General features: G+C 52.4%; 6 protein-coding genes across 11 annotated transcripts; 2 read left to right on the top strand and 4 right to left on the bottom strand.

The window, feature by feature from the left end:
- Window positions 1–38: 38 nt before the first annotated feature.
- cdk15 (cyclin-dependent kinase 15) lies at window positions 39–5,540 on the bottom strand. Its single transcript, XM_028399762.1, is given in 14 exon segments — window positions 39–692; window positions 778–920; window positions 1,011–1,059; window positions 1,460–1,523; window positions 1,611–1,704; window positions 2,220–2,340; window positions 2,663–2,786; window positions 2,875–2,937; window positions 3,047–3,141; window positions 3,220–3,299; window positions 3,366–3,460; window positions 3,540–3,686; window positions 5,257–5,462; window positions 5,465–5,540. Coding segments are annotated over 14 exon segments (1,503 nt in total). The 3' UTR covers window positions 39–546.
- An 851-nt stretch (window positions 5,541–6,391) lies between these two features.
- On the top strand, window positions 6,392–10,757 carry f2 (coagulation factor II (thrombin)). Its single transcript, XM_028399739.1, has 15 exons — window positions 6,392–6,630; window positions 6,767–6,847; window positions 6,931–7,010; window positions 7,086–7,110; window positions 7,300–7,365; window positions 7,448–7,556; window positions 8,192–8,328; window positions 8,417–8,710; window positions 8,784–8,900; window positions 9,044–9,170; window positions 9,252–9,419; window positions 9,498–9,671; window positions 9,833–10,011; window positions 10,164–10,234; window positions 10,553–10,757. The coding sequence occupies exons 1-15, from the start codon at window positions 6,558–6,560 to the stop codon at window positions 10,703–10,705; spliced, it is 1,854 nt and encodes a 617-aa protein (XP_028255540.1). The 5' UTR covers window positions 6,392–6,557; the 3' UTR covers window positions 10,706–10,757.
- Window positions 10,758–10,795: 38 nt separating this feature from the next.
- LOC114431990 (zinc finger protein ZFMSA12A-like) lies at window positions 10,796–14,889 on the bottom strand. Of its 3 annotated transcripts, none has more exons than XM_028399723.1 (11): window positions 14,784–14,889; window positions 14,094–14,296; window positions 13,542–13,610; window positions 13,373–13,474; window positions 13,204–13,302; window positions 12,989–13,112; window positions 12,621–12,924; window positions 12,402–12,552; window positions 11,836–12,319; window positions 11,313–11,768; window positions 10,796–11,241 (listed from the first exon to the last, which is right to left on the bottom strand). In XM_028399723.1, the coding sequence occupies exons 1-11, from the start codon at window positions 14,785–14,787 to the stop codon at window positions 11,036–11,038; spliced, it is 2,202 nt and encodes a 733-aa protein (XP_028255524.1). In that variant the 5' UTR covers window positions 14,788–14,889; the 3' UTR covers window positions 10,796–11,035. The 3 variants fall into 3 exon arrangements, with proteins under 3 accessions (XP_028255524.1, XP_028255523.1, XP_028255522.1); XM_028399722.1 differs by having other exon boundaries at window positions 13,373–13,477; XM_028399721.1 differs by having other exon boundaries at window positions 13,536–13,610.
- LOC114432051 (histone H3.v1-like) lies at window positions 14,779–16,985 on the top strand. Of its 4 annotated transcripts, XM_028399826.1 has the most exons (6): window positions 14,779–14,920; window positions 15,073–15,536; window positions 15,710–16,034; window positions 16,337–16,561; window positions 16,637–16,735; window positions 16,846–16,985. In XM_028399826.1, exons 3-6 carry the CDS (start codon window positions 15,729–15,731, stop codon window positions 16,951–16,953), a joined length of 738 nt encoding a protein of 245 aa, XP_028255627.1. In that variant the 5' UTR covers window positions 14,779–14,920; window positions 15,073–15,536; window positions 15,710–15,728; the 3' UTR covers window positions 16,954–16,985. The 4 variants fall into 4 exon arrangements, with proteins under 4 accessions (XP_028255627.1, XP_028255625.1, XP_028255628.1 ...); XM_028399824.1 differs by having other exon boundaries at window positions 15,073–16,034; XM_028399827.1 differs by having other exon boundaries at window positions 15,123–16,034.
- A 1,018-nt stretch (window positions 16,986–18,003) lies between these two features.
- Window positions 18,004–19,644, bottom strand: LOC114432070 (mid1-interacting protein 1-B-like). Its single transcript, XM_028399854.1, has 2 exons — window positions 19,510–19,644; window positions 18,004–19,099 (listed from the first exon to the last, which is right to left on the bottom strand). The coding sequence occupies exon 2, from the start codon at window positions 18,909–18,911 to the stop codon at window positions 18,474–18,476; it is 438 nt and encodes a 145-aa protein (XP_028255655.1). The 5' UTR covers window positions 18,912–19,099; window positions 19,510–19,644; the 3' UTR covers window positions 18,004–18,473.
- A 540-nt stretch (window positions 19,645–20,184) lies between these two features.
- Window positions 20,185–22,281, bottom strand: LOC114432050 (tetraspanin-7-like). Its single transcript, XM_028399823.1, has 8 exons — window positions 22,195–22,281; window positions 21,466–21,654; window positions 21,318–21,392; window positions 21,152–21,247; window positions 20,919–21,074; window positions 20,745–20,828; window positions 20,321–20,392; window positions 20,185–20,240 (listed from the first exon to the last, which is right to left on the bottom strand). Exons 1-7 carry the CDS (start codon window positions 22,273–22,275, stop codon window positions 20,324–20,326), a joined length of 750 nt encoding a protein of 249 aa, XP_028255624.1. The 5' UTR covers window positions 22,276–22,281; the 3' UTR covers window positions 20,185–20,240; window positions 20,321–20,323.
- Window positions 22,282–22,526: the final 245 nt, after the last annotated feature.

Raw genomic sequence — 22,526 nt, forward strand, 5'->3', positions numbered from 1 at the left:
TTCAGAGGCTGAATATCAAAGGCTGCCGCTCATTTTGATTTATTAATGATGTCGTGAATACATTTTCTCTCATCGCACAAAAACACAAACAGAGTTAAATATGCACGGCAACTTCCTCTTTCATGTCTGCGATCAATCAAACGTCGGGAAAACAAAGAGCGGGTTTACTGTCAGTCAGACATCTGAAATATTTATTCGTTTGAACGTCTTCAAAACAACGGCGGAACTTTCCTGAAACTTTGCTACGTACAAACAAAGAGCGCATTGTTTCTGCAGCAAGGACAAAGAAAAACAGAAGCTAACAGAAACTAGCATCACAATGAGGCAACTGTCTTTTAGCTGTGTGAGTTCAGCTAATGCTAAGTGATTATTTGATTTTTATATCCTGGTAAATTCTAAGCTAACATTTCTGCTCCCTGCTTTTAGTAGTTAACACCTTTGTCCCTCGGTTCTGGAGTTCTGCAGACATGTTTGCACATTAGCAGGAAAAGTCAGATTGTCTCGTCTTTAAGTAGTTCGGAAACGTTTACACCCCTCCGCTTGTCTTCACAGGCTGATGGATGTCTGATCGTTCACCAGCACTTGGCAGCGGGCAGCGGGCAGCAGGGACGGTTTGACTTTCCGTCCTGGGTTGAAAATGTCTCTGATCTCCGTCTCCAGGCGAACACCGGGGACTTTGAAGATGGACACCGCTGAGAAATACATAAGAATCATTTAGAAGCTACGTTAGCATGTTAGCATGTATAGGGCTACATCAGAGTGTAGCTTTGATCTTACTGTCCCTGAGGTGCATGATGGGAGGAGGAAGTGTGCTGAAGTATGGGTGCTGGAGGGCCTCCTGAGCTGAGATCCGGCCTGTAGGGACCAACTTTATCATCCTCTGGACCAGGTCCTCCGTCTTATAGGGGAGCTGGTTCAACCTGATTTAGATCAGCACGCATTAGCAAATATAGTGTTCTAGGTGTCAAACATGTCATATCAGTGCTAATACCTAGCATGCATTAGCTTACCGTTTCCAAACAGTCCTGAACAGTTTTGGCTCAGCGTGAACAAACCACTCTAAACAGAGAAGAACTAATATTAGCGAGCTAACAAGCTAATTACTTTGAGAACTACAACTCCCATGATACCTCTGCATTGTGAAGGGAAGAGCATCAGAACTCTCTGTGATCACTTCCTGTTTGCAGTCAGTAATATTCAGACATCAGAGCGCACTGAGGAGCAGGCTGGTTCTGCAGAGCTTCTGATTCTGATTGGATGTCAGAGGGCATGATGTCACCAGGAGGTGTACATCACAGTGAACCTACAAACACTTCTGTCCTGACCCCACCCAGAGTGACTCCAGGTCTGAACCCCCTGAAGGGTCTGAGGGGGCTGTATGAGGACGTCGCCTCCTGCTGGAAGCTCTGAGTCACTACAACTGCTGAACCATGTGTCAACAACTGACAGGTGACCTCACCTGGTTTGTAGTTGGGCAGCAGGCTGACGCCGGGCCAACTGTCCTCCGCTGGAACGCCCAGGACCTGCGGATCAGATCATCGATCAGATCATCGATCAGATCATCGATCTATATGATAATATAGGAGAAGACCACCAAAGCTTGGACTGACCTCCCAGATCTTCTGCAGCTGCTCCAACTCATCAGAGACTCCAGGGAACGCTGGCGCCCCCTGTAGCATCTCCACGAAAACACAGCCAGCACCCCTGGTTCAAACACAGCAAAGCTTATTCACACACACAGACACACAGAGACACAGACACACACACAGAGACACACAGACACACAGACACACACAAACAGACACACACACACAGACACACACACACAGAGACACAGACATACACACAGACACACACAGAGACACAGACATACACACAGAGACACACAGACACACAGACACACACACACAGACACACACAGACACACAGAGACACAAACAGAGACACAGACATACACACAGACACACACAGAGACACAGACATACACACAGAGACACACAGACACACAGACACACACACACACAGACACACACAGACACACACACACACACACACACAGAGACACACAGAGACACACAGACACACACACAGAGACAGACACACAGAGACACACACAGAGACACAAACAGAGACACAGACATACACACAGACACACACAGAGACACAGACAGAGACACAGACAGAGACACAGACAGAGACACACACTCACACACACTGACCAGATGTCCAGGGCGGTGGAGTAGTCTGTGGATCCCAGCAGGACATCGGGGGGCCGGTACCACAGCGTCACCACCTCTGAGGAGAAGGTCTGACTGGGGATGGACTTGGACCGAGCCAGACCTGAACCAGAAGCAAAGAAGCAGTCTGGTTATTGTAGATATTATTGATATTTATTGATTAGGGGATCATGGAGAACAGATTCCATCCTCTCCACCACGTGCTGCTGAGGTGCAGGAGGACTTGCAGTCATTCCTTCCTGTGGCCATCAAACTGTACAACTCCTCCCTCTGAGATCAGACAGTCTGATCTAACACACTGTCTTGTTAGTTATATCCATATTGGATTTATTGTAGACACTGTAAGATTTCACTAATGATGCATGGAGCACCTGGAATACAAGCAGGTATCTCTGATTCTGATTAGCTGGTGGCCCTGTCCTCACCAAAGTCAGCCAGTTTGAGCTCTCCCAAGTAGCTGATGAGCAGGTTCTGGGGCTTCAGGTCCCGGTGAAGGATCCGCCGGCTGTGGATGTAGCCAAGACCCCGCAGGAGCTGGAACATGAAGACCTGCCCCCCACACACACAGACACACACACACAGGGGTCAGGCTCAGCTCAGTCAGCCCTGCACTGCCCCCTGCTGTCTGTGCACCTACCCGCACATTATGAGAATGCAGACCTCCGGGGTGTTGTGTGAGGTACTGGGCCAGGTCTGTCTGCTACAATGACAAGAGAAGAAGAAGAAGAAGCGGTGCTTTCGTCTGCAGTGGAACAACATTACAGCCCCCCCTGCTGCTGGGCTGAGACAGCGCCCCCCTCAGGTCTCACCATGTACTCAAAGACGAAGGTGAGCGTCTCTCTGGTGTGGATGATGTCATGCAGAAGGACGATGTTGGCGTGTTTCAGTCGTTTGAGCAGAGAGGCTACACACACACACAGAGACACACACACACATTAGTGATGATGAGGCAGATCAATGATGAGGCGCTCTGATTGGTCACCTTCTCTGATGGCGGTGAACGGGACGCCCTCCTCCGTCTTCATGCGGATGACTTTCAGAGCCACCAGCTGCCCGTTGATCCTGCAGAAGAAGGATCGGTCAGACAGACAGCTGATTGATCAATCGGTCATCAGTTATTGATCAGACCTGCTGATGCCTTTATAGACGGAGGCGAACGCTCCTTCGCCCAGTTTCTCCAGACTCAGGTATGAGTGAGCTGCTCCGAACTGCAGGCCGGGTTTCTGAGCAGAACACACAGGTCAGCTCTCTGTCCCGTCACATGACCCATTACCTCATAGATCACATGATGCATCAGCTGACCCAGGCGAAGGCATCCTGGCTGCTTGCTCGTCTCAGCGGGTCACTGTTGCTGCGTCCTCGCTGAACTCGCAGCCGGCGGACCTGCAGGGTGTGGAACCAGTGAGGCCGAGAGCCGGAGAGAGGCGAGCCGGCCCGGTCCGGATCAGCCTGGGACATGGAGAAAGATCAACCGCCATACCTCCTTAAAATCCAGCGACTGACAGCATGATACCACCTTAAAATCCATGATTGACAGCATACCACCTTAAAATCCATGACTGACAGCATGATACCACCTTAAAATCCAGCGACTGACAGTGTGATACCACCTTAAAATCCATGACTGACAGCGTGATACCACCTTAAAATCCAGCGACTGACAGCATGATACCACCTTAAAATCCATGACTGACAGCATACCACCTTAAAATCCATGACTGACAGCATGATACCACCTTAAAATCCAGCGACTGACAGTGTGATACCACCTTAAAATCCATGACTGACAGCATGATACCACCTTAAAATCCATGACTGACAGCGTGATACCACCTTAAACTCAATGACTGACAGCATGATACCACCTTAAAATCCAGCGACTGACAGCATGATACCACCTTAAAATCCATGACTGACAGCATGATACCACCTTAAAATCCATGACTGACAGCATGATACCACCTTAACATCCAGCGACTGACAGCGTGATACCACCTTAACATCCAGCGACTGACAGCGTGATACCACCTTAAAATCCAGCGACTGACAGCGTGATACCACCTTAAAATCCAGCGACTGACAGCGTGATACCACCTTAAAATCCATGACTGACAGCGTGATACCACCTTAACATCCAGCGACTGACAGCGTGATACCACCTTAACATCCAGTGACTAGGCCACTCCAGAACCTCGATATGCTTCTTACGGAGCCACTCCTGGGTTTTCCTGGCCGTGTGCCTCGGGTCATTGTCATGTCGGAAGACCCAGCCTCGACCCATCTTTAACGCTCTGACTGAGGGAAGGAGGCTTTTGCCCAGTATCTCACAACACATGGCCCCGGTCACCCTCTGCTTAGTAAGGTGCAGTCGCCCTGTCCCATGTGCAGAAAAACACCCCAGAGCATGATGCTTCCACCCCCATGCTTCACAGTAGGTGACAGCGCTCTGGTTTTGCCCATGTTGCTGCTTAGACTTTGGCTGATCGTGTGGTGCACAGGTGTCTTTAACGAGCTCACACAGGTGCTGCTAATGCAGCATCATGAGCAGAGTGTAGCTGGACTGTTTAAAAGCACAATAACAGGTCTTTGAGGGTCAGAACCCTGGCTGATCGGCAACTGATCAAATACTTATTTGACACAGTAATTCACAAATAAATGGTTATTTTTAGATTCTCTCTCACAGTGGACATGCACCTATGCTGAAAACTCCCTCCATGATTTCTAAGTAGGAGAACTTGTAAAATCACAGGCTGATCAAATACTTATTGACCTCACTGTACAGGCTGCACTGTGAAATCAGTTTAACTGTAAAAGATCAGAGAGAATAACTGCACTGTAAAACGTAGCGACGCCTTGCTTCAACCTTCTCTAGGGATTATGACCTGGATGACTGAATCTTCATCAACGTGCACTGTAAAAAGCTCTGCACTGTAAAAGGCTCTGCACTGTAAAAAGCTCTGCACTGTAAAAAGCTCTGCACTGTAAAAGGCTCTGCACTGTAAAAGAACTGAACACAAACCTCGGCAGCAGGGAGGGAAGCTGAACTTCTGCTCTTCCTGAAGTTGACCTCCTCCATCTTTACCTCCTCATCATCACCCTCCTCCTCCTCCCCTTCTTCCTGCCTCCTCCCTTTTTGCTCCTCATCCTCCTCTTCCTCACCACAGCAGCACCTCCTCACCCACCAGCCGGCCTCCCTCACCCACTGGGACAGCTCCTCCATCTTTGCTCCTCTGCTCGTCCTCTCCCTCTCTCTCCCTCTCTCATATGACTCACATGGTTCAGGAAGAGCAAACAGGGTCCCATGACAGCCAGCACCCCACCCCACCCCCACCACACACTCTGACAACAACAGTGTCCATTGAGCCGTGCGTGTCTTCTGCCCTCCAGTGGTCGCTGGCAGTCACCACAGAGTGGCAAACAAATGCTGTACAGACTGTCAGACCGTGCTTCCTGTCAGGAGGTCAGACGCTCCACTGACCTCAGATCAGAGGAAGCTTTTTAATGACCATCGGTCTGACGGTCACCTGCTCCTTCACCACGTCAGTCTGAAACCACAGCAGTCCGTCAGGCAGTCCGCCAGCAGCAGCGGCTGATGGAAGTTCACATACCTGCTGCCCCTGCCTCTCTCTACACTAAATATCCTCACAGTGTGAATGCAGCATGAACCGCTGCCCTCCTGTGGTCACTACCAGGTACTACACGCTGTCTGACCAGAGGAGGGCAGCGTGTAGTACCTGGTAGTGACCAGAGGAGGGCAGCGTGTAGTACCTGGTAGTGACCAGAGGAGGGCAGCATGTAGTACCTGGTAGTGACCACAGGAGGGCAGCGTCTCCTCCTCTTCATCAGCTTTGGCCGAGCAGTAAATGACTGGGTCAGTCTGAAAGCACACAGACTTTCACCTTCGTATCTGCAGGTAAATATTTGATCTGTGATCAGAGCCGAGTCCAGATCAATACATTCAAATGCTGCACGTCTGTTATCAGAGGCACCGTCTGACCTCCGACCCCAGCAGCTCTTTCTGTCACAGGAGGCGTCTCTGACCAGAAGATGACGTGCAGGCTCCAAGAGCTGTCGGTCACAGCTGCTGTGGCGCCACCATGAGGTCGACACACCGAGTCCTCAGGAAGAACAGGATCTCTGTGCTGCTGCTCGTCAGACTGGAAGTGTTGATTCACTGCTGGAGCGACGTCACATCCAACATGTCCGACTCATCAGTCTGACTCACACTTTGACCCCCCGGTCAATAATCCCCTCTCTGAGAACACAGCGGACACGGAGCCACGCGCTGTAGACTGCAGGATCTGCAGGAGGATCTGGATCATGGAGGAACCCACATCGAAAGCAGCTGCTCTCCTGCTGCTGCTCCTGCTGCACAGCTGCCTGGCTGACCATGGTACTGAACCCTGTAACTTATTGAGGTTTCCAGTGTACCGCAGCATTTTTACAGTGCTGAGGGCCTCGTTAGGATCCTCAGTATAAACTGTGGTCCAGTACTCTGAGCAGCTCCTGAGTCTTCTGTCTCTCTGTAGTCTTCCTCAGCAGCCAGCTGGCCTCGCAGGTTCTGGTGCGGAGCAGACGGGCCAATCAGATGTTTGAGGAGATGAAACCAGGTAAGCAAACACACAGATCACATCTGATCTCTCCAGGAACTAATCAAACCTCTAAGCACTGAATCTGACCGTGTTCATGTCAGGGAATCTGGAGCGAGAGTGTCTGGAGGAGATCTGTGACCACGAAGAAGCCCGAGAGGTGTTTGAGCAAAAGGATAAGACGGTACGCCTCACTCTGATCAACGATCAGTGATCAATGCATGGCTTTAAACTAACCACAGACCACTCTGTCCTTCAGGCACACTTCTGGGCCAAATACCTAGGTAAGGTCTCAGCCTTTACCCCTCCCCAGGTCACCTGCTGTTTCCTGAGTCAGACTCAGTGTGGGCGATGTTTGTGCAGGAGTTTAATTTTTAATGTGATGTGTGCGTTGAGTTGATTCAGCTGTGCTGCACCGCAAACACGAACAAAGTCCAGCTCAGAGCACACAAACAGCTGTCTGTCTGTTCCAGACTGCAAAGGAACCCAGCTGACCAGAACCCAGCAGAACATCCAGCTGGTCAGGCACTGCATACAAGGTAAACACACAAACAAATAAACACAAACACACAAACAAACAGGAGGCTGTGTGTGCTGGACATTAACCCTGTGTGTCCACAGGTCAGTGCATTTCTGGACAGGGACTCAGCTACCTAGGAAACATCAACATCACTAAAACAGGGCGAATGTGTCAGTTCTGGAGGCACAGCTTCCCACACCCCATCAATCGGTAACAGACCAATCCATAATCAATACTTCACCGACCCATTAACGCAGAAGGCCTGAAAGTCAACAACTGTCAATATTGATTCTGAGGGACTCCTGTCCGCCTGCCTGCCTGCCTGTCTGTCTGTCCACCTCTCTGTCTTCCTATCTGTCCGTCTGCCTGCCTGTCTGTCTGTCCACCTCTCTGTCCTCCTGTCTGTCTGTCCACCTCTCTGTCCTCCTGTCTGTCTGTCCACCTCTCTGTCTTCCTATCTGTCCGTCTGCCTGCCTGTCTGTCTGTCCACCTCTCTGTCTTCCTGTCTGTCTGTCCACCTCTCTATCTGTCTGTCTGTCTGCCTGCCTGTCCTCCTGTGTGTCCACCTCTCTGTCTTCCTGTCTGTCTGTCCACCTCTGTCCTCCTGGCTGTCTGTCCACCTCTCTGTCCTCCTGTCTGTCTGTCCACCTCTCTGTCCTCCTGTCTGTCTGTCCACCTCTCTATCTGTCTGTCCGTCTGTCTGCCTGCCTGTCCACCTTTCTGTCCTCCTGTCTGTCTGTCCACCTCTCTATCTGTCTGACCATCTGCCTGCCTGCCTGTCCTCCTGTCTGTCTGTCATCTGCCTGCCTGTCTGTCTGTCTGTCTGTCCACCCCTCTGTCTGCAGGGAGTTCAATGTTTCAGAACCAAACAGCATCCTGCAGGAGAACTTCTGCAGGAACCCTGACAACCGTCCGGAAGGACCATGGTGCTTCACCCAAGACCCGACGGTCCAGAAAGAGGCCTGCAGAGTACCCAGATGTGGCAAGTATCAGCTACACCTACTGACCAAAAGAAGTGCAGCAGACTCTTTAACACTCCTCTGTTCTCCACCACACCTCTGTCTTTCAAGGTCAGAGTTTTGTCCCGCCCACTGTGGCTCCCAGACCAGTAAAAGACACACAGTGTTTACCCAGCTACGGCGTCGACTACACCGGTAACCTGGACGAAACCTTGGGAGGCCACACCTGCCTGCAGTGGTCCTCCCCACAGGCCGTGGCCCTCAGCCGGGACAAGGAGTTCATCCCTGAGGTAACTCTAGACGGCAATAAGTGCAGAAACCCCGACAATGACCCAGAGGGGCCCTGGTGCTACGTGGAGGTCTCTGGAAACATCACAGTCGACTACTGCGCCCTGGAGCTGTGCGGTAAGGAGCAGACCGCAGTGTGAAGGCATGCTCCGTGCACCTGTCTCTAACTGTCCGACTGCATGTCTTCCAGAGGATCCACTGACGAGGGAGGAGCAGACGACCGAGACCGAAGGCCGGGAACGCTCCGTTCTCGGGACCACCAGGAAGCAGCTTTTCAATCCTCGTAGTTTTGGAGGAGGAGAGAGCGGTGAGTGCACCCTTCAGTCTATCGCCACAGCTGAACCACACTGAGCTCTTATTGGCTGAGAGGTAACCAACACCTCAGGCTGGAGGAGGACTGGGTTTTAGTGGTGACCCCCCCCTCCTGACTGGTTTCTGGTTGTGCTGTAGAGTGTGGACAGAGACCACTGTTCGAAAAGAAAGGAGTGAAGGACCGTAAAGAGGAGGAGCTGCTGGAGTCCTACAGAGAGAAGCGCATCGTTGGAGGTGATGATGCTGAAGTGGCCTCAGCACCATGGTAACAGTCCGTCCCCAGAGTAACCCGCTGAACTCAGCGATGCCCTGTTCGTCAAGTAAAAGCTGGCTGATGTGTCTGAAGGCAGGTGATGCTGTACAAGCGCAGCCCACAGGAGCTGCTGTGCGGCGCCAGCCTGATCAGTGACCAGTGGATCCTGACCGCGGCTCACTGCATCCTCTACCCGCCGTGGAACAAGAACTTCACCAGCAACGACATCCTGGTCCGCCTGGGCAAACACAACCGAGCCAAGTGAGCCAGGCGTCCTGCCTGTTCCGACTGTCAGTCAGTCCTGAAGCGATTCATCATCATTATATTAACCTTTTCCAGGTTTGAGCGTGGCACTGAGAAGATCGTGGCAATCGATGAGATCATCGTTCACCCCAAGTACAACTGGAAGGAGAATCTGAACCGGGACATCGCTCTGCTGCACATGAGACGGCCAGTGGTGTTCACCGACGAGATCCACCCCGTCTGTCTGCCCAGCAGGAACGTGGCTCAGCTGTAAGTCGCCCTGAAGCCAGACCCAGGCTGTCTCTGTGACCTCATCAGTCATGTCTGGCGTGCAGGTCACATGGTCTGTGAGGAACACAGACACTTTGGCTTGCTGTGATTGTTTCTCTGGGTTCAGTGACATGTGGAGGTGTCTGGCTTTTTTCTGACAGTCTAATGACTGAAGGCTACAAAGGCCGAGTGACCGGATGGGGGAACCTGAAGGAAACCTGGAACCCAGCAGCACGAAACCTACCCACAGTCCTCCAACAGATCCACCTACCCATCGTGGACCAGAACATCTGCCGCAGCTCCACATCCGTCAAGATCACAGACAACATGTTCTGTGCTGGTGAGCTTTCAGACATTCTGATCCCAGGAGGATATCCTGGTCTGATTTACGGTGATCCTCTGTGTTGCTACAGCACCACATTAAGTCTTGGTCACGCTTTATGAGCGTAGATCTCTCCAGAGGATGCACTTCCAGCTGTGTGTGTGTTGCAGGTTACAAACCAGAGGAGAGCCAACGTGGGGACGCCTGTGAGGGAGACAGCGGAGGACCGTTTGTGATGAAGGTGAGAGACATTCAACATAAACAAACACTAGCTCTCCTGCTAACACAGGCTGTAGCTACAAGTTTGGCTGATAACAGCACTGAATTCATCCGAGCATGGCACAAAAGACAGCTACCATTGTTACCATGGTTACCACAGTCCTCAACATGTTACACACAGGTTTCACAGGTTGTCCCTGAGTATGACTCCAGCCGCTTCATTTGTAGAGCCGTGTTATTCAGAATCACCCTCGTAAAAAAAGATGGCAGCCAAAAAACGCAATCATCCGACTGAGATCTGATGAATATTTACAAACCTCCATCACACTTTGTGTTTCAGCACCCGGCAGAAAACCGCTGGTATCAGATCGGCATCGTGTCGTGGGGCGAGGGCTGCGACCGCGACGGGAAGTACGGCTTCTACACGCACCTGTTCAGGATGACCAGGTGGATGATGAAGGTCATCGAGAAGACGGGGCAGGACGAGGAGTAGTTACTGTCGTAAAGCCAGATGATGCTAATAAAGTTTGTCCACAGTCTACTGAGCCAGCTGGGCTCTGATTAACGTCCACACAACAAGCTGCAGACATCAAGTTTTTATAGGAGCACACATACAAAACTGACAAAACACTGACAGGATCAGAAACTGGATCAGACACAGTGATCCAAGTGTTGCCTCTGACATTCTACCTGAATGGTTATTCAACAGTTCTTTGACATGACTTATATGTACTTATATGAAATGATTTAACCCATTGATTGCTGTTAGCATCACCACATCACAGCTAATCAATAGAGCTCAATGACTCTCTGGTGGTACTCATCAGTCCGGCAGCTCCTCGGGGCTCGTGGCCTCGGCGGCCTGGTGTGTGAGCAGGTGGCGGGTCAGGTGGGTCTTGCGGGTGTAGCTCTTGGGGCAGTGGGAGCAGGCGTATGGACGAACGTTGCTGTGGGACAGCAGGTGTTTCTTCAGGTCAAACTTCCTCCGCAAACACTTGCCGCACTCGGGACAGGAAAAAGGCTTCTCTCCTGTAACACACAAAACACTTTCAGCCTACCGCACGCCGCCGGCTGGCCACGGCCACCGCTTCCTGTCTTACCAGTGTGTATCCTGCGGTGTTCCGTTAGGTGACAGGAAATGGAGAAAGCCTTCCCGCAGTCCTGGCAGACGTACGGACGCTCACCCGTATGAGTCCTCATGTGTTTCTGCAGGTCCCCTCCAGACGGCCAGCCCTTGCCGCATACCGTGCACACGTAAGGTCGCTCGCCGGTGTGCCGCCGCACGTGCACATTGAGGCCAGCAAGTGCGGTAAAGTCTTTGGGGCAATAGGGGCAGCGGTAGGGCCGCTCACCGGTGTGGGTCCTGAGGTGGCCCTCCAGGCCGTCGCGGGTCTTGAAGCGCTTTCCGCACTGCGGGCACAGGTAGCGGCTCTCCGTGGTGTGGCTCACCCGGTGTGAGTGCAGGCCGGTCAGCGAGCCGTACGTCTTGCTGCACTGGTCGCACTGATACGAGCGGAAGGTGTGCGTGCGCTGATGGATCCGCAGCTGCGTCACTCCTGGAGGAACAGACAGTGTCACACTTCATGCTGCTGCGATCAGCCAATGAGGAGCTGCAGCTCTTACCTGAAAAGGTCTGATCACAGAAGCGGCAGTTGTAGCGCGGCTCGGCGCCTTCCACGGAGTGCGTCTGCAGGTGGCGCAGCAGCTGCGTCTGGGAGCCGAACGTCTGCTCGCACACGGTGCAGGTGAGGTCAGGAAGGCGGGGCTGCGGGGGCTGGGAGTCCTTCTCCACAGTCACCTCGAACATCTTGTCACACCTGCTGCTGTCCGCGTCCAGGTGAGTCTGTTTGTGATTGGTCAGACTGGAAAGGTGGTGGAACTCCTTGCTGCACTGGCTGCAGTGGTAGATGGGCCGCGCGCGGTGGCTGCGCTGGTGCGACAGCAGCTCAGCCGAGGTTTTGAAGACGGCGTTGCACTGGAAGCAGGAGTGTGTCCGACCGGGGCGGGGGTCTGAAGGGCGGGGCTCCTCCTCGGTGGAGGCAGGCTGACTCCGCAGGTTTGCGAGGGCGGAGCCACAGGACCTGTTGGACCGCAGGTGACGGATCACCTGCAACAAGCCAAAGACAGCTTCATCAGCTCTGTGTGTGTGTCTGTGTGTGTGTGTGTGTGAGAGAGAGAGAGACACTGACCTGAGAGCGATAGATGAAACACTTCCTGCACTGAGGACACTTGTGAGCCACCCGCTGTGAATTATGGGAGATGGCGTGGAGCGTGTTAGTGGTGACCTCAGAGCAGGTCTGATCTGACAGGCTGCCACTGTTTCCAGGTGAGTCCTTGAACCTGACAGGAACAAGGGGTTAATATTGGACAGTCTGCGGACTCAGGCCAAACCAGAAGAAACGTCTCACCTGTCCACGTCCAGCTCCACAGATGCAGTCGAACACTCTGCTGTGCTCTCATTGGATGACTCCTGTCCCTCCGCTGACTCAGTCTGCCCAATCACTGTCGTCTCTACCTCCTCATGTCCGTCTTCCGTCATCACCACCACCTCCACCTTCACCAGCTCCGTGTCCACCAGAGAGGGACCGTTCACCTCCGGGAGGGCGTCTGACTCGACGTCTGCGTCAGAAGGCAGTGGCTCTGGATTGGTCAGTGTGGTGAGAAGGGGGTGGGACCAGGCAGAGAGGAGCGCCTCCTCCGAGTCACAGTTTACTGCAGGGAGAACATGTTAGAGGACGACCGAGAGCGTGGAGAAGGTCGCCCGTGTCCGACTCACCTGTGGTTGTGGCCTGTCCCTGAAAACAGCTCTGACCGGACAACAGCCCCCTGAGGTGGTCCCTGTCGGCCTCCTGCAGACACACCTCCACTCCAGCAGAGGCAGCATCGAGCCAGCAGGCGGCCTGAGGGACAGCAGTGAGTAAACGTATCTGCTCACACAGACACACACAGTCCAATCACTCCACGACTGCAAAGACATGATGGGAGCTGCACCTGTTTGAAGTCCGGGACCGGAAAGAGCTGCTCAATCCGGGACAGGAAGTCAGAAACGAAGGACAGCAGGGCGGAGTCAAACCTCTGGTTAAACACTTCCTGGAAAAGCACACAGAGTGAGGGTGGAGGATTAAAAACACAGCAGCAGGATGGAGGTGCACACACTGACCTGCAGGAGGCGCTGGGCATCAAGTGGTCTCTGCGTCAGTTTGTTAGTGAGCGAGAGCAGAGCAGAGCAGCTTTCTTCCACTCTCTCATCCTCATCTTCATCCTGCTGCAGAGAGAGAGAGACAATGAATCTACACAGCCGTCCAACAGGTAGACATCCTCACTGTTACCTTGGAAACGGAGCGTATCCTGTCCAGATGGGCATGGACAGCAGGGGAGTCAGGGTCAGAGAGGGTCACCTGAACACAAAAAGACACATCTAAGAGTGTGTGTGTGTGTGTGTGTCTGTGTGTGTGTGTGTCTGTGTGTGTGTATGTGTGTGTGTCTGTGTGTGTGTCTGTGTGTGTCTGTGTGTGTGTGTCTGTGCCTGTGTGTGTGTGTGTGTGTCTGTGTGTGTGTGTGTGTGTCTGTGTGTGTGTCTGTGTGTCTGTGCCTGTGTGTGTGTGTGTGTGTGTGTCTGTGTGTGTGTGTGTCTGTGTGTGTGTGTGTGTCTGTGTGTGTGTGTGTCTGTGCCTGTGTGTGTGTCTGTGCCTGTGTGTGTGTCTGTGTGTGTGTCTGTGTGTGTGTGTCTGTGTGTGTGTCTGTGTCTGTGTGTGTGTGTGTGTGTGTCTGTGTGTGTGTCTGTGTGTGTGTGTCTGTGTGTGTGTGTGTGTGTGTGTGTCTGTGTGTGTGTGTGTGTGTGTGTGTCTGTGCCTGTGTGTGTGCATGAACAGAGCACACACCTTGGCCCTCAGAGCCAGCAGCAGGACTCGTCTCTGCCTGTCCGTCAGCAGCTGTGGGACAGCCTCTGTCACCAGGGCAACGAAGTCCTCTAGCATCCCATAATGTCGCACGCTTTGCTGCCGAGCGACCTGCCACATGGCCGCCGTCAGCAGGCGGAGAGGAGGGATAAGGAGGCGCAGGGAGGCGAGGGGGAGCGGGGGGTCTGTGTGGGAGGACACATGAAGACATGCAGTCATGTAGTGTGTCCTCAGCCTGAACCCAGTCTGTCCAGACAGAGGGCGAGGACTGGAGGACTGTGATGTCATGAGGCTCCTGTTCATGTTTACATCCCCCCTCAGAGCCCTCTGAGTGATGACGCCTTCAGTCTACATGTAATATTCAGACCATAAATACCACGTGGCTCACTGAGACGGACAGCGGATAAACAGACGTCACACACGTCACTGCTTCACTTCTATTAACATGATCAGACCTCAGACTCACATGTCAGCGTCAGGACAACATAACAGCGGCTTTAACCTCAGAAACAACAACATTACAAACACGGTTCCTGTGAACGGAGCTCGCAGCGAGCTCTCGGCTCCGCCTGGCGGGCTCAGACGGGCTCAGACGGGCTGAACAGAGGCGCGGAGCGGGTGCAGGTCCTGGCTAAAGCTCGGCGGACAGAGGGAAGAGGGCTGAGGACGTACCCATCCTGCGTCTGCGGCCAAACACGCTCCGTTAGCGTCAGGTTAGCCGGAGAAGCTAACGGCTAACTGCTGTTTACAGCTAACTTCACCATACCGGAAGTTCAACCGCAGCACGTCCGGGTTGCGCATGCGCTGAGGTGAGGTTTGAGTTTAAACTGATTTCATTTCAAATGTCATTTTAGCCAAAAAGAAGAACACGTGATGTTCAATATATGAAAACAATAACAACATATGTTGTTTTAAAGAAGTTCTAAATCTAATAACACATTCTTCAACTGTTCACTTTAAGATTAAGAAAACCTTTATTTGTTCCACAATGGGAACTTTGTAATCTACCAGCCATCCACCTGTCAGCGTCCACAAACTCCACCCAATATGATCGATCTGATGATCAATGAGCAGCTGAAGCCAGTGGTCACCTGGTGCTACAGGGGCCCGGTAAGCCCGCTGTAATCCGCCTCCTCCTCCTGGGCTTCAGTAAAAGGATTAAGAGCAGCACAGAACGCAGGAGACAAACCAGAGACAGCACACACTGAGGAAGAGGAGGAGGAAGAGGAGCAAGAGGAAGGCCGTTCTGGAGGACAGTCCTGAATTTGATCTGCATGGACCAACAGGGAGCAGAGAGGGACCGTCAGGACCAGACTGTGGACCTGCTGCTCAGATAATCCAGCCTCACATCCCTGGTGTTAGCACGGAGCACTTAGCCTGCTAAAATTAGCCCGCTTCTACCAAGCCTGAGTGTAGGTTAACCTGGTGAGCCTGGTTATTATTAGCTAGCATTAATACAGCCGAGCATGGCTGCAGCTTCACCTGATTAACTGCCTCGCTCCAACCTCGCTCCACCCGGCTTCACCCTAACCACCAACCTGTACCACAGCATGGCTGCCGGCTGACAGGCTGCTCCCACTGTGTTTGTTACTGATTAGCTGCAGCTGTGCCACAAACATGATGGACCCTGACCGAGAGGAAGATGAAGTGCTGACAGACACCGAAGACCCCGTCCCTCTGAGAACAGACGAGGAAGAGGAGCAAGAAGAAGAGCAGGAGGAGGGGGAGGAGGATGACGAGGAGGAAGATGCTAGGATCTTCAATGCTTGGATGCAGCAGTACAGAAGTGGGGAGCAGCAGAAGAAAGATGGAGAACAGGGAGAGGAGGCACAGGAGCCAGAGGCAGAAAGACCAGCAAGCAGGATCAGCTTAGAGCCACCGACCCACATGAGAGCTCGCCGCCGGGCATCACTGCCGAGTCCGGTAAGTCCTCCTCCAGACCCAAAGAGACAGAGCTGGCTGTTGTAGATCGCAGCTTTGTGTGAAAGAACAGAAGGTTCGGGGTTAATGCTGGAAGAGGAGAGTAGGAGAACCTTCTGTCAGGCCCTGCTGTCCACTGTCCCCTCTGACCAGTGTCTACATCCTGGTCTCAGGTGGACAATGGCTCCTCCACTCTGGTGGCGTCCAGGTGTTCATAGCACTTCAGGGGTCAGACCCTAAAAGAAGGGGAACCAGCAGGCGTCCTGTTTATTGACTGATGTTTGAACCGTGCTCTCTGTCTTCAGGCTGCTCTCTCAGCCATGCAGCTGTCTCGGCTCCACTCCTCCACCCAGGCTCCGGTCACTGCCAGGGTTTTGTTGCGACGCTCCTCCTCCCGCCGCCTCCTTCCCTCGCCGCAGGAGGCCACCGCCCCCACCCTCGAGCGAAGACCCTCCCTCATACCCACAATCCCCGAGGCGGCGCCCCCTGAGAGACGGGCCCAGTTCAGGAGACGCAACGTCATGTCGCTGGTGGGTATAAAGATGGAGGGACGGTTGGTGGGACAGGATGAACAGCTGCTGTGAGGGTCTGTGTGTCTGTTACAGAGCGACGCATACAGCACGTGTCTGATCTGCCACAACGACCTGAACCAAGGGAGCGGCGGCACCAGAGAGCTGCAGTGCACACACACCTTCCACAAAGAGGTACGCTCCACCCAGTCCACTGCCTAACAAGGCGTGTGTGTGTGTGAACATGTCCGCATGCTGCTCAGTCCAGCTGGGAGCTGAGTCTGTGTCTCTTGCTGTCTCTGCAGTGCATAGAGGAGTGGTTGTGGAGGAAACAGTCCTGTCCGACCTGTCACGTCCACGTGTCCATCCCACAGCCCGTCTACTGGAGCTCCACCCACGTCAAGGTGCCCTGACGGAGGAGGAAATAACCACAGCGACCTCACACACTTTCCTTTTAAATAAAGTTTGACTGATGTGCAGGAGGCGTGTCCACTTCTCCTTAATGCTCTTTGATTCTTTAAGTGAGGCGGGACGCAGCGACCGCAAACAGGAGGAGCTGTAGGTGAAGCTCCGCCCACACACAGCGCCCTCCACTGGTCAATCATGAAGGTCCCTTCACAGGCAGACAAATGATCAGAGACCTGACAGGGTCGTTCATCTCAGTCACATTATGACACCAGCCCGTGCTGTAAATCGGAGGCTGGTTACTTCCTGTGCTGCAGTAGTAGTATATATGAGAGTGTTGCTGCATGACGCAGCTCCTTGTCCCTCTAACGAGTCTGAACAGGTAAACCTGCCCTCCATCAGACCCCGCTGTCCTCTGGTGAACCTTCATCCCTTCATCCAGCAGCCAAACCAGTCTGAGCACTGTGTCCTTGTTTAGCCTGGTAGGTAGGTACTGTTAAACCCACAGCTGGTTAGCTTGATGCTACAACATCTGCTCTGGCCTGAACCCGCCCCTCTGCATGTCAGCAATGGAACTAAATAAATCAATGCTTATTTATTGCCAGACTTTTTATCCCTGCATGTATTTATTCATGACTGAAGCAGCTTATATATAAACTGTGATTTAAAGGCGAGTGGATTTGTTGAAGGGGCACGGACTGGAGCTGGAGAGCGCTCAGCAGACTGCTCCGAGGTCACAGGGATTATGGAAGATTACAAGGAAGTGGAGGTGTGGTTGGCTCTGACTGGAGGACCGATAATGCCTGCGATGAGTCACACAGGAGCTCCTGATGCTGGTGTTAAACCGTCAAGATGTTTACGACCTCAACCAGGTCCACTAAAAACAAATACAGACCTTCAACAAAACCACATGGAGACCTCCTGGATGACCTCTGGATACCACTGCTACCTTATTAAAACCTCCTCAAGACCCAACAGGAAGGCCACCTCCTCATTACTCCTTCAACAAGGAGCTGTAGAAGCCGTGACAGACCACTGAACACAGACAAAGACGATTCTGTGAATGGAACAAAACACTCGGGGAAACTTTAATGTTTGAGTTCAGCATCATCATTTCAGAAGAACATGAAGCCAGAGACCTTCAGTCCATCCAGCTGCAGTTACCATGAGCGTGTTGCATCGGTAACAGAAAGGGGGCGCTGTCCACAGCCACTCATCCTCCAGTCTGTTGCGTCTGCAGCTGCTTTGTGTGTTTGCATAGTTGAAATACAGGACAGAAGTCACAGTGCAGCAAACATCCAGGCTATGTTAGCTCGCCATCTACAAACAGCAGCTTAGCATTAGCTTTTAGCTTCAGTTACATACAACACCTCCCGCTGCTAGTGAAAGTGTGACAGAAATCTGTTACATTTTATGGTTAAATAAAATGTTTTAAATGTGTTTGACGGAGTTAGTTCGTCCGAGGCGATCGCCGGTGGTGCCAGTAAACTGTGGTCCGAGTTTAGGCGCCTTTCTGTGGCGAAGGCGTTCAGTTCCTGCAGCCGATCTCTTCCTTGTAACGGCTCGTCAGCGTGTCAGCTTTGTGCGTTAGCTTCGACAGCACCGTGTTCAGTCCGCTCAGGTGGAAATGAAACTGTTTTTCCAGATCGTCCTCCTCCAGCCGCGACACCTCCGCCCTCTCTCGCCGCCGCTCGTCACCCTGCAGGACGCCCCACTCGATGTCGTTGCGGATGGACTTCAGCCGGACGTACGAGCTGTACATGTCCCTGTCCGGCTGGAAGTAAGGCCTGCCATCAGCGGCGGCGGTCCCACCCCCCTTCAGAGCCTCGGCATCATCCAGCGGGACGTCCCGCAGCAGGCTGGGCACCATGACCGTCTGGTCCATGTTGTTGACGGCGACTATAAAGCGGTTCATGGTGTTAAAGAGCGATTTCTTCTGGTTGTGTGAGTCAGGTATCTGCATCATGGCGGCGGGGTGCAGGTGCCGGCTGAGACAGTCCAAACTTAGCCAGCTAATGCTCTTACAGGTTATTATGTGGCTGTGGCTCAGACCTTAACAAGCTCCAGACCAGATCAGACTCACCAGCACCACCTGGACCGCTCAACGCAGACCCCGCGGCACCTGCTGCGGGACGCTGGCCAGGTGTTTCCCCCCTGAAACACAGACACACAGCTGTCATCAGCCGTTTAGCAGAGGCTAATAACACGATGAGGATATAAACATATATTATACAATAACAGGAAGTGTCCGCTCCTCTCTGAGCGAACAGCAGCGAGCAGAGGAGCTAACGGACACTTCCGCTCTCTGTAAGCGCTGATTAAGCTAACACCGCAGCTGACTGAGTAACTAGCTGCTAACTAGCCGCTAACTAGCTGCTAACTAGCTCCATTATCGGGGCAGACAGCCACACAGACGGGCGAGTTTACAGATTTACTCAGACATTACACCGTCAAACGGTCCGTGTCAGCCGGAAACAGCCCGCCGTGCAGCTCCTTTACCTTCAGCGCCCCCACCCACGGTTAACGCCTGGTACCGTTAGCTCACCGGAGCCGGCCACGTTTACCTGAGGAACGTCGGAGCGGGTTCCGGGGTCTTTCTTGGCGTCTGTCGGTGTGTCCGGTGCCGTTATCTCCGCCAGGCGTTCTGAGCACCGGCGAGTCAGCGGGGATGGCGAGATGCTGCAGCGGGTCAGACCGGACCTCACAGACAGCCAATCAGAGCGAAGCGCTGCAGCTTCCACCAATCACAGAGGCCGTGACGTCACGAGGAGCGACACTGCTACAGGTCTTTACTGTGTTTTACTGCGTTTTATTTTTGTGACTTCTTCAAAATAATAAATCAATATGATTTGAAAAGAAGAACCTTTAAAAGTTTAAACTTATTATTTAATTTATTTTAGAAGCAGAACAGATGCAGAATCTATTGGATGCTCAACAACAGTCTAATACAGCCGGGTTCCACCTGTGGTAATGCTGCCCCCTCCTGGCTGTGCCGTATTTCTTTTTTAGATACTGTATTAATCCCCAGAGGGAAATTCGTTACGGCTGCTGCACAAGCAGTGTCATACAGTGACTAGCAAGGCGCGCCACAGGCTAGGGTGAAGTGTCTTGCCCAAGAACACACAACAGTGACTAGGGAGGAGTCGAACCACCAACCTTCCGGTTATTGGACAACCCTGCTATCCCACTGCGCCACTGTTGCCCCTTCACAACTAAACACAAAATAAATACAACATATGTGTGTGTGTGTGTGTGTGTGTTCCGCTGGTTTCCATGGTGACAGCATCTTCAGTTCCTTCAAAGAAAGAGAAGTTCAGGTTCATCTCTGTCTGCAGGATTATTGATGGAGGACAGGAGTGTGTGTCTGTGCATTACCTGTCAGACCATCTCGTACTGGTTGGCGTTGATGAAGCGAGACAGACAGCAGGCCAGAGACATCCCGATCAACTGAGACACACAGAGGCAAAGATTCCATCTCCATGGAGACGCAAAGGAGCACTACAGTGATACTACAGTGATACTACAGGAGCTCTGCAATGATACTACAGTGATACTACAGGAGCTCTACAATAATACTACAGTGATACTACAGGAGCTCTGCAATGATACTACAGTGATACTACAGGAGCTCTACAATGATACTACAGGGATACTACAGGAGCTCTACAATGATACTACAGTGATACTACAGGAGCTCTACAATGATACTACAGGGATACTACAGTGATACTACAGGAGCTCTACAATGATACTACAGGGATACTACAGTGGTGTACATCAGTGACAGTCAGGGTGTTACCTGGGAGAAGGCGATGCCAAAGGTCACTCCTGCAATGATTCCCATGTTACTCTCTATGAATGACGTCACCAGCTCATAGCAGCCCTGCACACAAGCACATTACATCTCTTTAACAGCAGCCTCCACACAGCAGGGGGCGCTGCAGTCATCCTGAGTGTGTTCAGTGTGTCTGACCTGTCTGTGGACCTTGCGTGCAGCCACTGTGACGTTCTTCAGGTCAGCACTGCTGCAGTCGGAGAAGCTGACGCAGCAACTAGCAGGAACCCCGCCGGCTGGAAAGTACACACTGCTGAACCAGCTGGTGTAGTTATACACTCCACAGCAGTGCAGCTGCTCACACACACACAGTGAGGAAATTACTTGTCTGATTGGCCACCGCATCAATAAAGTGTTCATGAGTCACTCACTCTGCGCTGGACGCCATCCACAGCCAGGCTGCGGTCACTTCGCCCATCGTATGTCATCACGGCGTCGCTGTAAGCGGTGAGGAACGTTCCTTTGATCTGAACACACACACACAGTCAGTGTGAGCAGTGTAAGTGTGAGGCCAAAAAAATGGTGTATAAATCTGACCTCGTGGCGAAACACGAATCCGGAGATCGCTGCGATGAGCTCAGTCATGAAGACCAGAGACAGAAACACGGCGTACTGAGGAAAGGTCAGAGGTCAGAGATCACAGTCAGGCCACAGTGACATCAAATCTACATGAACAAAAACCCACCATCTTTAACATCCAGGGGCGCCCCCTGCAGGTGGCGAAGCAGCCGAAGAGTCCAAAGAGCACAATGGCGGCGCCGGTGCCAGTAAGCATGTAGGGGCCATTGGAGGGGTCGCTGGAGATCAGCAGGGTGTAGGGGCCCAACATGAACTTCCACCATAACCCCACTGACAGAAGGACCACACCTGTCACCTGAGGGGGCGGAGCTTATGTTACTGGGACCCACACAGACACTGTGGGAGGTTCTGCTGCCCCCTGTGGCCTTTAATTATTGTCTAATGAACGGCATTATTTAATTATTTTAACCCTTTATTTTCATTGTTTAATCAAATGTGTGTGTGTGTGTGTGACGAGCAGAGCTGTGTGTGAGTGAACCTGTGCTGATGTCACAGTCATGTGATCATGTTGATGAGCTGACTCAGCATCACATGACTCTGACAGCAAAGTGACAAAGTGACACCGAGACGAGAAAAAGCAGCATCAGGGCGACGGACGGAAAGCAGAGTAAAAGAAGTAAATCAGAACAAATCCGCAGGAAACTGACGCTTACACCGTGAAACACGGGTTTCCTGGTGGCTGCTGATTGGTCAGATTATTACAGAGAAAAACAACCAGAGACAAACAGCCCAGAACAATGAATTCAACAACCTGCAGCCTGAACACACACACAGCTCAGGCAGCAGCACAGCAAAGGGTGAGGAGGACGATGAAGATGTCAGAATGTTTTCTCACCCAGAAGATGAAGGAGTAGAGCAGCAGCAGCGTCTTCAGGCAGAAGATCACCGGTTTGGTCTCCATCCTCCTGAGAGCCATGATCCATCTGACGCTGACCAGGACTGCAGCAACCCCTCAGAGCCCTGAGGACAGCGCCCTCTGCTGGAGCAGGACTGACAGAGGACAGCGCCCTCTGCTGGACCAGCTGTCAGCCCATTCTGCATTCCATGCAGGCCGCCACCTGACTGGTTTTGACTGGAGTGGATGCTAGCTAGCTAAGGTGGTCATCACATTGTTGTCGTCCATCTTTAAACACTCACACAGCAGCTGTGTCACAAATAAAGTAACAA

This window comes from Parambassis ranga, chromosome 2 (genome assembly GCF_900634625.1).
Source record: "Parambassis ranga chromosome 2, fParRan2.1, whole genome shotgun sequence".
Lineage (NCBI taxonomy): Eukaryota > Metazoa > Chordata > Actinopteri > Ambassidae > Parambassis > Parambassis ranga.

What these genes read in the sequence shown, in the direction of transcription:
- LOC114432050 (XM_028399823.1), bottom strand. Translation starts at nt 22,275, where the DNA reads ATGGCTCTCAGGAGGATGGAGACCAAACCGGTGATCTTCTGCCTGAAG. An exon ending in TCTACTCCTTCATCTTCTGG is followed by an intron (nt 21,655 to 22,194) that starts GTGAGAAAACAT and finishes CCGCCCCCTCAG; the next exon opens with GTGACAGGTGTGGTCCTTCT. An exon ending in GATTCGTGTTTCGCCACGAG is followed by an intron (nt 21,248 to 21,317) that starts GTCAGATTTATA and finishes GTGTGTGTTCAG; the next exon opens with ATCAAAGGAACGTTCCTCAC.
- LOC114432070 (XM_028399854.1), bottom strand. Translation starts at nt 18,911, where the DNA reads ATGATGCAGATACCTGACTCACACAACCAGAAGAAATCGCTCTTTAAC.
- f2 (XM_028399739.1), top strand. Translation starts at nt 6,558, where the DNA reads ATGGAGGAACCCACATCGAAAGCAGCTGCTCTCCTGCTGCTGCTCCTG. An exon ending in TTTTGGAGGAGGAGAGAGCG is followed by an intron (nt 8,901 to 9,043) that starts GTGAGTGCACCC and finishes GTTGTGCTGTAG; the next exon opens with AGTGTGGACAGAGACCACTG. An exon ending in AGACAACATGTTCTGTGCTG is followed by an intron (nt 10,012 to 10,163) that starts GTGAGCTTTCAG and finishes TGTGTGTTGCAG; the next exon opens with GTTACAAACCAGAGGAGAGC.
- LOC114431990 (XM_028399721.1), bottom strand. An exon ending in GTGGAGCTGGACGTGGACAG is followed by an intron (nt 12,553 to 12,620) that starts GTGAGACGTTTC and finishes TGTTCCTGTCAG; the next exon opens with GTTCAAGGACTCACCTGGAA. An exon ending in ACACCGCAGGATACACACTG is followed by an intron (nt 11,242 to 11,312) that starts GTAAGACAGGAA and finishes TGTGTGTTACAG; the next exon opens with GAGAGAAGCCTTTTTCCTGT.
- LOC114432051 (XM_028399824.1), top strand. Translation starts at nt 15,729, where the DNA reads ATGATGGACCCTGACCGAGAGGAAGATGAAGTGCTGACAGACACCGAA. An exon ending in GGGCATCACTGCCGAGTCCG is followed by an intron (nt 16,035 to 16,336) that starts GTAAGTCCTCCT and finishes CTCTGTCTTCAG; the next exon opens with GCTGCTCTCTCAGCCATGCA. An exon ending in GACGCAACGTCATGTCGCTG is followed by an intron (nt 16,562 to 16,636) that starts GTGGGTATAAAG and finishes TGTCTGTTACAG; the next exon opens with AGCGACGCATACAGCACGTG.